At 34.9% G+C, this 13526-nt stretch overlaps 1 protein-coding gene across 1 annotated transcript in view; it reads left to right on the top strand.

Moving 5' to 3' along the window:
* The window catches only part of B3GLCT (beta 3-glucosyltransferase), a 34242-nt gene that overhangs the window by 7982 nt on the left and 12734 nt on the right, over positions 1 to 13526 (top strand). Inside the window, exons 4-7 of the mRNA XM_031552113.1 lie at positions 3585 to 3661; positions 5996 to 6107; positions 10879 to 11015; positions 11574 to 11637. Of these exons, the coding sequence (XP_031407973.1) occupies positions 3585 to 3661; positions 5996 to 6107; positions 10879 to 11015; positions 11574 to 11637 (390 nt within the window). The remainder of the gene's footprint in view (positions 1 to 3584; positions 3662 to 5995; positions 6108 to 10878; positions 11016 to 11573; positions 11638 to 13526) is intronic.

Here is a 13526-nt window from a genome sequence, read left to right as displayed (position 1 = left end):
TTTCCAGCTCTCTTTGACCATATCTGTCTGTAGCATCTGCCTCTATAACCTGGTGAAGCCTCTTGGTGCCTATCTCAGCTTTACTGTGCCTTTGATTCGTGGCCACAGTATCTATTGTTCATTTGCCAATTGCTGTTGAGTATGGCATTAACTGCTTTAAGAATCTGCTGCTTTTAATTACCTAGGCTATACTGATGACAGCATTGCACTATTTCAATGCACTGAAATATTTCCTTGCTTAAGTGTTGAGGAAGGGGGGGAAAAGAGGCTAAATAGCTTGCTTGAATTTTAATATGTATATTCACCATATTCCTGTCTGAAATGATCTGTCTCTAAATTGTTCTTGCTCATGCTTTGGTCGTCTGCAGGAAACAATTTTCATAGAGTTTTCATTTCAAACAATTTTCATAGGTTTTATAGAGGGTATTTTTTCTATGTTTCTTAATTTACCAGTGGGGCATGCAGTCCTTTTATGGGTGGATTAATATTTTCTAGAGTTCTCACTAACTCTACTTCCACATCTGTTTTCAGATTCTTGGGAGAAACTAAGTGAAGCTGTGTTGTCCAAAAACGTCCTTAAATATTTCTCTGTTCTGCAATACAGTTCCCACTATGAGTTCTGACATCTGTATCTCACCTGAAAGAAATTCTAAATACTATAACATAGAAACATTTTTCAGAGTTATTTCCATTTTCTTTGGGCTGTGGTAGTACTTTCCACATTTTATTCCTTGTTAGATGTGTCCCACAAATGAACAGGCATACTTTCCTACAACCTATATCAAACTCTACAGCTAGAATATTTGAATGATTGTGAGTATTGGAGTAGGTCTGAACTGTTCAATGTTTTACTTTACTATAAAGCATAATAAATCTGTGGTTATAAAATTCAGTGGAAGTAATTCCTGATCACTGCAACTTAGTTATTTAATCTGTATATTTAGAAAATCAGCATATTTAGAAGAATATACTCTTAATTTGCTTGAGATCTTTTAAAATAAATACCATCAGTGCAGTGCAATCTGTATTGCATGTGTTGCTTCAACATGCAGATTTCTTGCTCAAATTTTAGGTTCTATTCTGAAAACCGTTGCTCCTGCTCTCTCTTCTTAATGGCTTCCCATCCCATGGAAGCTTATTCCAGCTGAGACTAGTCAGTCTTTTGGGATCGTGTAGTTTTAATGAGATTTAAGGGATTATATTTAAGTGAAGTGTTGTATTACATTTAGTCCTGCCTGATAGAAAAATTTGTCCTTATGGCTAGGTTTTCCTCAATATCAACATGAACCTTGTTTTTATTAGAACAGATCTGTTTTATACATCTCTTTAAATTATTTTATTTCCCAGTGTTATTAGATCAATTGTTTTTTGGTTTGGTAACGTGTTACCATATACCTCCATTTCCTTCCTATGAACAGTGTTCTTCCAGCTGCAAGGATTTATTTATGTCAAATAAACCCTTCACTTTCACAAAATGTACCTGTCATATTCATTCCTAGAATGTTTCTTATAGTTCTTCTAGTAAATATGTCTTTTTTTGTAAGATATTATGAATTATGATACTCATTTGAACGTGGCAAGACCTCTGAATATTGTTCAAAACTCAGTAATTACAAGAATGAAGTTAATTAGCTTTTTATATTGTCCAGTTCAAAAAATCAGTTGCCACCTCTGCTAGCAAGCGCTAATGGAAGACTCCAGCCTTTCTTTTGGTCTTTGAAACATGAAGTCCAGTCTAGTATAAAAATCTATTAAGTTAGAAATGGTTTATGTTTATAGCCTCCTTTTTGTGGATTGTAGATTGATAGGCAAACGTTTTGAACTTTGATTTTATATATATATTTCCCCAACCTTCCCCCCCGGTTTCAGTGGTTTTGTGAGTCTTCTCATGTCCTGGTAGTCTGAATAATGATCTATTCAAGTTTTCATCTACAAGATTTGAAGCATGTTGATGTCAATGCATTTCATGGCAGAGGAAAACATAGACACATTTATAAACTCCATGTTGAGTGACCCTTTTTCAGTTTACTGCAGGAGACCTATCTATACTAGCAGTTGAGGGAAATATTGTAGTGTTGTGACCATAAGGCAAATGAAACAAACCTTGATGACTACTGAATCAAGTAAATCCTTTTTGAATCACAAAAACCTCAGCAGACTTCTTATTAATTTTCTAATAGGCAGCATGCGAGCAATTTCCGAGCTTGTAATAAGCATGCTGAAATTTACTCCAGTTATTGTTGAAGAATGGCTTTAAAAAAAAAAAATCAAAATCAATGGCTACCACCATCTTTCCCACGTGAAAAGGTTGCAGTGATGATTACTGTTCTTTCAGACAAATAAATTGTTGCAGAAATCTTTATTTTGATGATAAAATAGATGTAAAATAAGTCCTTATGCAATAAAGTGCCTACAATGTGTTTTCAGATACAAATATTTATTGCGTCTATTTTCCCAGACGCTGAGTAGCTGGATGTAGTGTGTGGGCACTCAGGAATCAGTGCTTTGGTTGTACATTTAAGTACACTTGGCTGGCAGGGAAGCTGTGTTTTGAGGACTGCAATATAATATACAATAGGAAAATGAATAACAGTACTTTCGGTACTAACAGTACTGTTAACAGTACTGACATTCTGCCTTGCACCTCAAATTAGTCAGAGACACTTCACTTTAATTTGCAATTGTTACCTTCTTGTGATTGGCTAAATGCTTTAATCTTTCCTTTAATATAAGATCATCTGAAGGCAGATGCATACGCATCATTTTTCTCTTGATTTATGAAAACTGAGTGCTGCTGTGGCCTTTTCCTGAGCCCTTTGAAATGGCATATCAAGTCTGAAGCAAGCTTGGTACTTTTTCAAAATGGTAGTCAGGCATCTGAGCACAGAACAGAAGTAGAGATGAGGATGACTTTTAATTTTAGATTCAAGAATCAGAATTTATGTTTCCAGTTCTCTTGCTGATTTACCTTGAAAACTGAACCTGTCACTAACATCCCCGTTACTACAACTTGTATAAGTCGTTCTAAATTATTTTAAAGATGCATTTTATACTATGATTTTACGTCATACATGATTTTAAAGTAGGAGGCTGTGTCAGTGCTTCTGAATTGGTTGGAGACCTGACTCCTTTAGTCACGCATTGCTTAGTTTTTATTTAGCACTTACAGCTGTAGTGTTGTGGCAGCTGTTGCAGCCCTCAGTGTGCTGATACCACAGGTGACATTTCAAGCCTCTAGATATTCCCTTCATAGCATGATGTTTTATGATTAGATAAGGAAATGAGTGTGATATGTTCCTTAATTGATTACATGGGCTGTGTGCAAAATACTTTACTTATAGTGTATTAGCTAAGTATCTAACAGAGAATTAGGAAATCATGAGTTGTGAGCAGCATTTAGGTCACCTTGTTTCAAAACACTGGAAGTCATTTGTTCTGCAGGTCTGCATGTTGGTAAAAGTAACAAAAAACCCAGTAGGCATTCCAGAATAGTTTTTTTATTATTATTTAAGATTAATTGGTGCTTAGGAAAAAGAAGTGTATATTATTTATGTTTAACAAGGTTATTTTTATTTTCATTAAAGGAATTACCGACTGTGCTGCTTATTCATCAGATGGACAGGCATGAAGGTGCATGGACCATATTACCACTAATGAAAGAGTAAGTGTAATTAATGCTGGTTATTTTCAGATATTTTTAAGGTTGTTTTTTTTTCAAAAACAACAGTTTTTAGATCAGAGCTGCTAATTTATCTTTTCACTTGCTTGCTCTTTTTTTTGTTTTTCCAAAACAATTTTATGTTAAGCTACATTAAATCAGAAGAGGATGTTCTAGACATAAGACATAAGCTACAGAGGAAATAATATAATGAAACTGAACAACTACCTGCCTCAAATAGTTATGGGTTTTAAAATTATTAGAAAAATAAGGTAGTCAACAGGAAACCATTTTCAAATGTGTATATTTTCCTTTTTGCTCACAGTGCAAGGTCTGTGAGAAGTGTTTCAGAACCTTAGACTTTTCAGTACTTGACTGAATGAAGAGGATAAATGATTTAAAAAGGTAGTAAATAATATTTGTATTTAGTTCGTATCTTTTGTTGCTCACTGTGCTCCGGAGAGGTAATACTCCTCTGCAGAGGAAAGATGTAGGTTTTAATGTATTTTTAGAAGCTTTTTTTCATCTTAGTATGGTCGGAGGACATAATTTCAAATATCTTTTCTTAGCATATGCAAATTGCTCTGAGGAAGACTTGCTGCATTTATGTGGTAGGATGTTGAAAATAGTCAGGAAGCAATGATTCTTGTTTCTGAAAGTTCTAAAGCTTCAGGGTACTAAAAACTGAGCAGTTAGGAAAATTTAAACCTTGCCTAAAAATTGCCTTTAAAACCAACGCCAGTGGCTCTGCAGCCTCTTGAGGTTTAGTTTAGTTTAGTTAATATTATTGTTCCTCTGATGTGCCGTTATTGCATCAGATTGATAACAGGACAGGATTTTCATACCCTTCTCTTTTCTGCTTTCCATTGCTTTCTTTATGTGCAGAAATATGAAAATGGTGATTGTGTAGTGGCTATCTGTAATACATATGTATACAAGCTGTGAGAAGGTGCAGAAGGAGAATTGAAGTAAATTGAAAAACTGGAAGATGATGTTCCAACTATGTCATCTATTTTTTTCTCTTTCTTAGCTCTTCTTTCAGTGACCTAATGTCTCCTCTTTTGAATTATGTCCCAGTGCAAAAGTTTGCGCATATAGCTCTTGCAAGAGAGCAAAACCTAAAAGCAAAAATACAGATACTCTTCTGTGTTATAAAGTAGAAGAAATTTCATCAGGAATCAAAGAATCTTAATTGGAGGATTTTCATCTTAAAAGAGAATTCTGGAATATCGAGTTCATTGTGTCTGTTTCTTATACCATTTTTGACAGAATAAACACATACGAGAAATACGTTTGTGTTTTGTGGCTAATAACACTTAGATTTTTTAGATGTAAAGAAGAGAGATTCAAGGGGATCAGCCCATTTTGCAAGTTCTAGCTGTGCATCAAAGCCTTCAGTCTTTGCAGGGCACTGAGTACTGTGCATATTTAAAAATATGATGGTATTAGATACTCATTCAAGTACTTGTTTGGCATGTTTTACAAGGAATTGCTTGGAAATGCTGAATTAAATAGGCTTTCCCAGCTGATGATAATTTATTTGTTGCCTGAATGACAGTGTTGCCCTAGACTTCAGTGGTGAGAAGACAATTATATGCTTTTGCAAACTGAAAGGATAAATGAATCGTGTTCTTCTAATTATTATAGCTGAGCAAATTGAGCATCACAAACAGAAAGCAGTGAATAGCATTGCAAGACACAGAAGAAAGGTAGTTTTTGTTAAGTTGTGGAAGGATTCGAACAGGATAGCTGATAAATAAAAGATGAGAATTTCCTGAAGGAGTAAGGAAATCAGTATGAAGATTAGTGTTAGCTTTGAGGAAGGTGGAGACTCCCTTCACTCTGTGTAGTATAACTGTATTAAAAGAGCTAATGAATGTCTTAAGTTGGGGACAGTTATGATCATATCAAGCAGTCATGACAAAGGGTGTCATTAGGCAGTTTCAGGTTTGTTGCAGTGTTTGATGCCCAATAGCAAGGCTCCTTGGGAGACAGGTGAGGTACAGAGGGGATGGTAATTGGAACTGCTGTGTACATGCTTCTGAATTTATAGATGGCTATACGAGTAGTGCATATACTTACGGTTTTTTTTGAGTAGACATTCTTTATGTATGTCTGTTCCTTTCTTTCTAGAATAGCTAGTGCTATAAAAATAGGTAGCAGCGAGGCAGTATCTTCATCCATTCACTGTAGTGTTCAGGAATGTAATTCTGTGTTAATAGTAACAGCTTATGTGTGTGTAAATGAATATTTAATTGCAAAGTACTTATGGGGGTTGAATCTATCATTCTATTAATAAGCCAATAAAGCGTAGTAAATGTTAATTTCTTTTGTTAGTTTCTCTGTTGCCTATGGTAGGAACTCCTCATGGATTTTCTTCTGTGAAGAAGATACAAGAATACAAGTTGTAAAGCTGCTAGAAATACTTAGAAGATTTGACACCTCTAAGGTGAAGTAAAAAATTAGATATTTAACTTTCTTTTAATGCGCTTGAATAGATTTTTAGATGAAACAGAGGGGAAGAGTCATTTTACTTTTAAGTAAGAAATACAGAGTTCCATGTTATGAAACATTCTATATTGACAAGAATTAAATTTTTAAACACCGCTTGTATGGCTTGTAGCTCCAGGCATTGGAAAATACATGTCCAAACAGATGCTGAGGTTGAGAGCGAGCAAAGTATTTAACATGAAGAACCACAAGAACATGTATAGCTTTTGAGAACTGCTAAAATTGAGCAGAAAAAAAGAATGCCTTTGTGTGTATCCCAGAAATGATGTAGCAACAGTAAAAAGATAGATATAATCTACGCTGTGTTCTCCTCCCCTTTTCCTGTCATCAGTTTTGATCACCATCAAGTAGAATGACTGTTACTCGTCTGTCTCTGATACAGTATGGTATCATATTATATTGGCATTCTCCTTCTGAGCTGTATTAGTGATAAGAGAGGAGAGAAAAACATACATGCTTGAAAAGAAAGAACAACAAAAGACTTACAGAACAAATGAAAAATGCAGTCACCAAGGAGCAAAGTAAATTTGATGAGCCAACTAATAAGAAAGCTGCTAATACTTAGAGTTCTGAGTATTCAGAAAAGGAAAAACAGCTTAATGTCCTTTTGCCTGAAATAGAAGAAGCCAAAACCTCTGAGAAATACGCTTTGCTTCCTTATTGTTACCTTGACTGAGTATTGAACTCTGCTTCAGGTCTCAGTGTAGAATATTTGCTTCTATTTTAGGCTTATGACTTTATCATATTTTCATACAATTCTTTCCTAAAATAGTAACAGTAATAATTTAGATATCTTTCTAAACACACAGTTTTCAAAATGATGTGTTGAGTATTTTCAAGCTTTTGAAATATCCACTTATTCCTGTTTCAGAAAACACCCAATTGATGTTTTTTGAAAAGAAACATAAAATCTGTTCTAGATGCTGTTCGCGTGCCAGTTTTAATATCTCCTATGCAATATGTGCAAATCCTTTTACAACAGCAAATTATGTTTTAGCCTGCTTTAAAAAGGAAATAAAATGTTTTGCTTTTGTACAGAGCAATGGTCATTTTAGTGTGACAATCCATAACTGATTCCTTATATAAAATAATATCCATTGTTTACATAATTTAAGATGAGCTAGACTAGGATGAGCTCATTCATAATTCATTCTTCCATGTCAGCAGCAGCATAATAAAAAGCTGGTATGCATTAATCACAATAAAAGGTCCAAAAGGGGTGTGTGAATAGCTGATGAATCTGCAGCTTTTCAGTCTCAATATGTAGAGTTTAGTAACATTTTTGAGAGTGATATGAATGTAATATGAGTGAAAATAAATGTGTTGAAGCACCATAGGAGAGCATGGAGGAATGGTAAGAGTACCTGTATTGGTAACCAAGGACATTACTAACTGCAATAAAGCTAATAAACATCGAGGAATATCTGATTTACATAAATACCACAAGGCCAGCACTCAGATGATGAGCTGTGTCTGAACACAAGGAAACAATTCTTAGTATGAGGATGATGAGGCACAAGTTGAGCAGGGAATCTGTGGATCCTCCTCCATGAGGATCTTAAAAAGCTGCTTGGATGTGGGCCTGGGCATCCTGCTCTGGGTGTCCCTGCTTGAGTAGAAGGCTCTCTTCCAACCTCAACTAATACTAAGGTGATACTAAGGTTCCACAGCCAATTGATTCAGTCTGTGCTTTCATAATGAGAAGCAACAGCAAGGTTAAACCAAATTGTATTTGCCTCTCCTTTCATCCCAACAGAATGAGAAACTGCAGCCCCAAAGACATGGAGAATGACAGGCTGATGGGCAGCATGACTTAATAGCTGTTGATAGTAAAATGTATAAAAGATGTCTAAATAAGCAGTTTGTATTGGAGAATCTTACCAACTCAGAAGGCAGAGCAAGGATGTACAAGCTGAAACCACCTGTCTTCTGTCTTAGGCGCAAGTCTTGGACAGATGAATTTGGCACTGTTGTCATGGTGCTTGTGAGTAAGTGGATACAAGGTAGAATCATGTTGATTTGCAACTAGTTATCTGAGTGGTAATAACCTGTACTGCAGTAAATCCTTTTTGTTTTTTTTATCAACTTTTTTTGACTGTATGCAATTTGATTATTCTCATTCCTTATGTAAGTTACTTTATAAGTTCCTTAGTGTATAGTTGATTTCATCTTGTAAATGCAGCCTGCACAAATCAGCATGTTCTGCATATCAGTTTAGTAAATAAACAATGTTGTGAGCAAACAAGCTGAGCACTAAACTGGAATGCCTTCGTGTGTTTATTTGAGCCTTAATTTTGCTAGAAACTGTACCCTGTGAAAGCCTGAGAAGGGTGTATGTGTGCATTTAATATGCTGTATTTTATAGAGAGAGGAAAATAAGGTTCTTTTGAAATTAATAAATTGTTATGAATGTAAAAAATTAGCATACTGAATTAGAGTAAAGATAAAGGATTTCACTCTGTAGCAGAGCAGAATGATGGTCTTGCAGTGGTACTGTCATGAAAATATTAATATTTATTACTTATTTCTGAAATCAAAAAGAATGTTTGTGTTTTGAATGTTTCAAAATCTTCAAGACTCTAGAAGGTTTCAAAATTCTTTTGCATAAAAGCTTCTAAAGAATTACTTTGATTTTTTTCTAGGCAGTCACCTCTATGCATAAAAATTAATGTTTGCCTCTTCTCTTTCATCTCCCAACATTTTTTTTTTTAAATCATTCCACTGAACTCTTCTGAATCCTTCCAGTAAAGGAATATGAAAACAGGATCTGTTAGGATTGAAGATATGAATGAAAGGAAGAGTAAATAAGTACCAGGTAGCATCTCATATGAAACTGATGTTTAAAAACTAGTGGAAAAAGTCTTCATCCTGATATTTTTCATCTATTGGATGGTGTCAGTTCAAATGTGGCTGTTTCCTCAACTGGCTCCTGAACAGCACTCAGCCTGAGGAAGTACATGAGGACTATGGAAGCAAACAAGTTTTCAACATTTGTTGCCTTAAGAAGTAACTAGTCAAGTACAAGCTATATTCAGTTTGGTTTTGTTGAGACTAATCGATCAAAGTAGAGAAGGGAAATGTGCAGAATCTGGGGGAAAGCACTCAATACCTCACACACACATGCATACATACGCTAACCATGTTACACTTTCATCATTCCATTGGAGAGCCAGGATTCTTGTCAAGGATTGACTCCACTGTCTTCAACTCACAGCTGCTGTATGGGGCCAAGCCACAGGCTGGGCACATCACGGGGTCCTTGCAGAGATGGAGTTCTTGTAGCAGGCAGCATTCCATAGTTTTGGCTCAGTGTATGTGGCAAGGCTGGTATCCCCAGCAGCTCCTGTCTTTTATTGCCTTCTAGACAGCCAGATGGATGCTAGAATGTCCTGTAGGGCAGTCATGCCTATGTAGTCCTGCCAGTTGATTTTGGCTGGAGGAGTTTGCTGATGTATGCAGGCTTCCCTTGTCCTGTTTACCAATTTGACCACCTTGGTCAAATCTCACTCGTTTTTCCTCACTGGCTCTAGGGAATTTTAAAATCAAGCACAATTTAAATAGCAGGCATTTGTTTGGATGTAGGAGGGTGGCTGCTGAGAAGGGGGATCCCTTAGTTGTTAGACATTTTTGGCGAGGATGAATGTTGGGACTGTACCTTTACTTGAACATTTTCCCTTTAGTCTCAATTTTGTATAAACTTTATTTGCTCTATGTTAAGCATGTGCTAGTGCCAGTTAGATATTTTTTGTTGTTGCTTACAGCAACCTGTTTAAACAAGGGGAAATATCAAAAATGGTGGGGAGTATGGAGAAAGAGAATCTTTTGTGAAAAATTGCACACTTGAATGATTTAATATAACCATTAAGGTGACTGAGAGTTATGTTTCATCAGTTGTACTCATAGGCATGAACAGCAATTCTTAATACATATGTTTATTAGAGTCTTTTTTTTTTTTGCAAAAATATAGAGCTGTATTTATTCTATATCCATTCCAACCAGAAATATTAGGAGAACTTATACTAATGTTAAAGAAATATTTTTTAAGTTTCTTAAATATTTTCAGATACGTCAGGATCAGTGGTAAATTCTTAAACACACATTAAAAACTAATAAAGATAATACTTGGTGGGGTTTTTTTGCTTTTTTTTGTTTGTTTGTTTGTTTTTGTTTTTAGCTTTACAAATGCATACTAGAGAACATCTTAACTGTTTTGAAAGTCAAGGTATTTAAATGTCTTTTCTTATTAGCTTCCCTAGTAGAGAAACATCTAGACAGATGGAAATTTGAAATGAATATATAGAAAGTTTCTGAAAGCAATGCAGTGCTTTTAACTGACCTGTCTAATCAGTAGTCAGTTTGTGTGGTCAAAGACTGGAACAGATGGCACTGGGAGGCAGCCTGGTCTGACTGACCCAGCTTGAGCAGGGTGACTGGACGTTGTGACCTCTGGAGGTCCCTTTCAACCTCAACCATTCCGTGGTTCTAATTTGAACAGGTGGAATCCAGAGTGAAAATAGTGTGCTTCTGAACTTAGAGAACTGCCTTTAGTTTCATTTCTTATCAAGTACAATTTTTGTCTGTTTTATTGTGAACTATATATACCCCTTGTTTCTGTTTTCAGATTTGCTTTATTCAGAATGAGTGCAGTCATCATCTTCGCTAAAAGGATGCTGTAGATGAACAAAATTGTTTCGTATGTTCCTTTACAGGAGTGGTTTTTAGGTAAAGCATTACATGATGAAGAATCTACAATAATTCACCACTATGCCTTTGCTGAAAATCCTACAGTCTTTAAATTTCCAGACTTTGCTGCTGGTTGGGCACTTAGCATTCCGCTCGTTAACAAGTAAGAATTGAATTTTTAATTGCTTCTGAATTGTTTATTTATAGCAATGACGTTTAGAAATCATAGTTTTTCTAGATGCTATTATTACTTTAATAAGTTATGATTTCAAACATAATACGTTCTTAATACTTTTATGTAAAAGATGTATGTATGCCTACAGTGCACAGAAAGGTTAAGTGTGCAAAGTTAAATTCAGATTTTAATTTTGAGCTGTCTTTGATACTGATTGCAGCTTAAATCCATTGAAAACATTGTGCCAGACTGTTCTTATCTTCTGCAGATAAAACCTTTCTTCTTAGGCAGGAAAAATGTGTGAAAATGTATGTGCTGTGAACTGATATTAACATCATTGCTCTGTGTGCAAAAAAAAAAAAAAAAAAAAGTTTGGAAAAAGTAATACAAAAGTTGTTTTTTGAGGCAATATATGCAGAATATATATTTTCTTGTAAATAGCTGGTCAGAAATACTGGCCATGCTTTGCTGCATACAGGAATGATTGATTATTTTTTTTAATACGCTTTCTGAAGAGAGTAAATGTCTTCATCTTTAATTGTACAGGCTTGCAACTAAGTTGAAAAGTGAACCACTCAAGTCAGACTTTACAATAGATTTAAAACATGAGGTAAGCAGTGTGCTGTACTTCCAACGTAAGTAAAAAAGAAAAAAGCTATGAAATCTATATATTTGACTACTGATAAATTTATAATGAAAATAAGAGATTGCTAAAAATGTTGAATGCAATAGCATGTTTAGTTTCTTTCCCTTGCTTTAAGAATATAATAACATAATACTTTAAAATTATCTTTCAAGCATAGAAGAATTCATGATTAAAACTGCATTTATAGCAAGTATGGTTGTATACAGTGAGATATCTTCAAAGATTTGTTCAGTAGAGAGGCAGAGTGGCTTCTAATTTGTAAAACACTGGCACAAATAATATCTCAGACAATGGCAAGCCTCATTTACTTTCTAAATCAGACTCTTACAATTAGGTGTGATGAACTTGGGATGAAGTAGCTTCAGGAGTAGAAATTGTGTCAACAACTGCAGTTTAGAAATTTCATTGCCTTTGGATGTTAATGGTTTTAAAAGGTAGCTACTGGAGAATAGATGAGTTGGCTGAAGGAATTATGAAAGGAAGGAAAAGGGATCTGAAAAAAGGTCATTGCTACCTTCTCTGTTGCTTTTTTATGTTTTCTGCCTTCAAAATGTTTGTGTAGCCCAGGGTTTAGTATTTGTCACCAGACCAACTCTTGAACCATGGAGCAAGGATAGGATGAGTCTGGAGTAAGATTGCTAATTTGGACCTGAAATGTTGAATTAATGTAATTTTTTTTATATTCTCCTGAAAGTCAGCTATAAATTTTGGCTCTGGCCCAGATGGAAAGAAAATTGAACTACTGTTGCTCTTCCAGATCTTTATAATGGTTAGAAGGCTTTTCATTTCCAACACAAATCTATAGTGTATTTTATAGAGTGTAAATCAGTAGCATATTTAAATGAATTTGATTTTGTGCCAATGCTGTTCTTTCACATAGTTTTCTCTCCTTGACTCATGTATTTCTCAAAAGCAATTGGACCCCACTCAGCCTCCATTTTGTTATATGAAACAGCAATAAGCTGTTTCTTTCCTAAATTCAGTCCTTTCTTTCCTAAATTCAAGACTAAATTCACACTGTTAATCTTGTTTCTGTAACTTACCTCAGAGTCATTTGGATATTCCTAATATCCTAGTCTACTTCAGCACTCACAAACCCTTTACACATAGTGTCATCAGAAAAACTCATTAGCAGACTTTTCTTTTATGTGCCATAAATTGATTCATGAAAAACAATTGATCACTTGGCTTGAAAAATTATTTCCACCCCTTCTTATTCTGTTAACAGTTCTTTGCATATATTTCATTTCACATTTATTGCCGTTGATAACCTGCTTCAGCTCTGTAGTTATTCTTTCTGCACAGTCTCACAGCTCCCCGGAGACAGTTCCATTCCCACTCATTTATTTTATAAATCACCATCTTCTCCTCCTTAAATCATTTTTATCTTGCTACAGCCTTCTTGTATGAATCAAGATTGACTACAAATCAAAGGGTATAATCTGTGATCTTTAGTGATTGTGTGTACTGTTTAAATTTATGAAGGATTATAAATGTTTTAAGACCTATTTTAGTTTGACAAGTCCTGATAATGTGCTCCTTTAGTCATTGGTGTTTTACTGTGCATTGTATCAGTTTTTTCACCCTATTGCTTTCCTAAGTCTTATTTCTTACATCCATAATATTTATATCCCTTTCCACTTTGCAAATATGGTCATGCTGTTGTTCATTTGCAGATTTCTTATTAGGCATTTTGTAATTGCATGATATGGTATATGTCCTGAGATTCAAAACTGGAAACGAATAATAGATTTTTTTTGGCATATATAACATTAGATTTAATCTATAGCTAAAACTGTCTTCATCTTTTTATTATATATATGTTTCCATTGTTTTAGGAGCAGTCTGTTATC

This window comes from Meleagris gallopavo, chromosome 1, assembly GCF_000146605.3.
Source record: "Meleagris gallopavo isolate NT-WF06-2002-E0010 breed Aviagen turkey brand Nicholas breeding stock chromosome 1, Turkey_5.1, whole genome shotgun sequence".
NCBI lineage: Eukaryota > Metazoa > Chordata > Aves > Galliformes > Phasianidae > Meleagris > Meleagris gallopavo.
Note: the sequence above shows the minus strand (reverse complement) of the source record. Positions and strands in the feature narration are given on the sequence as shown.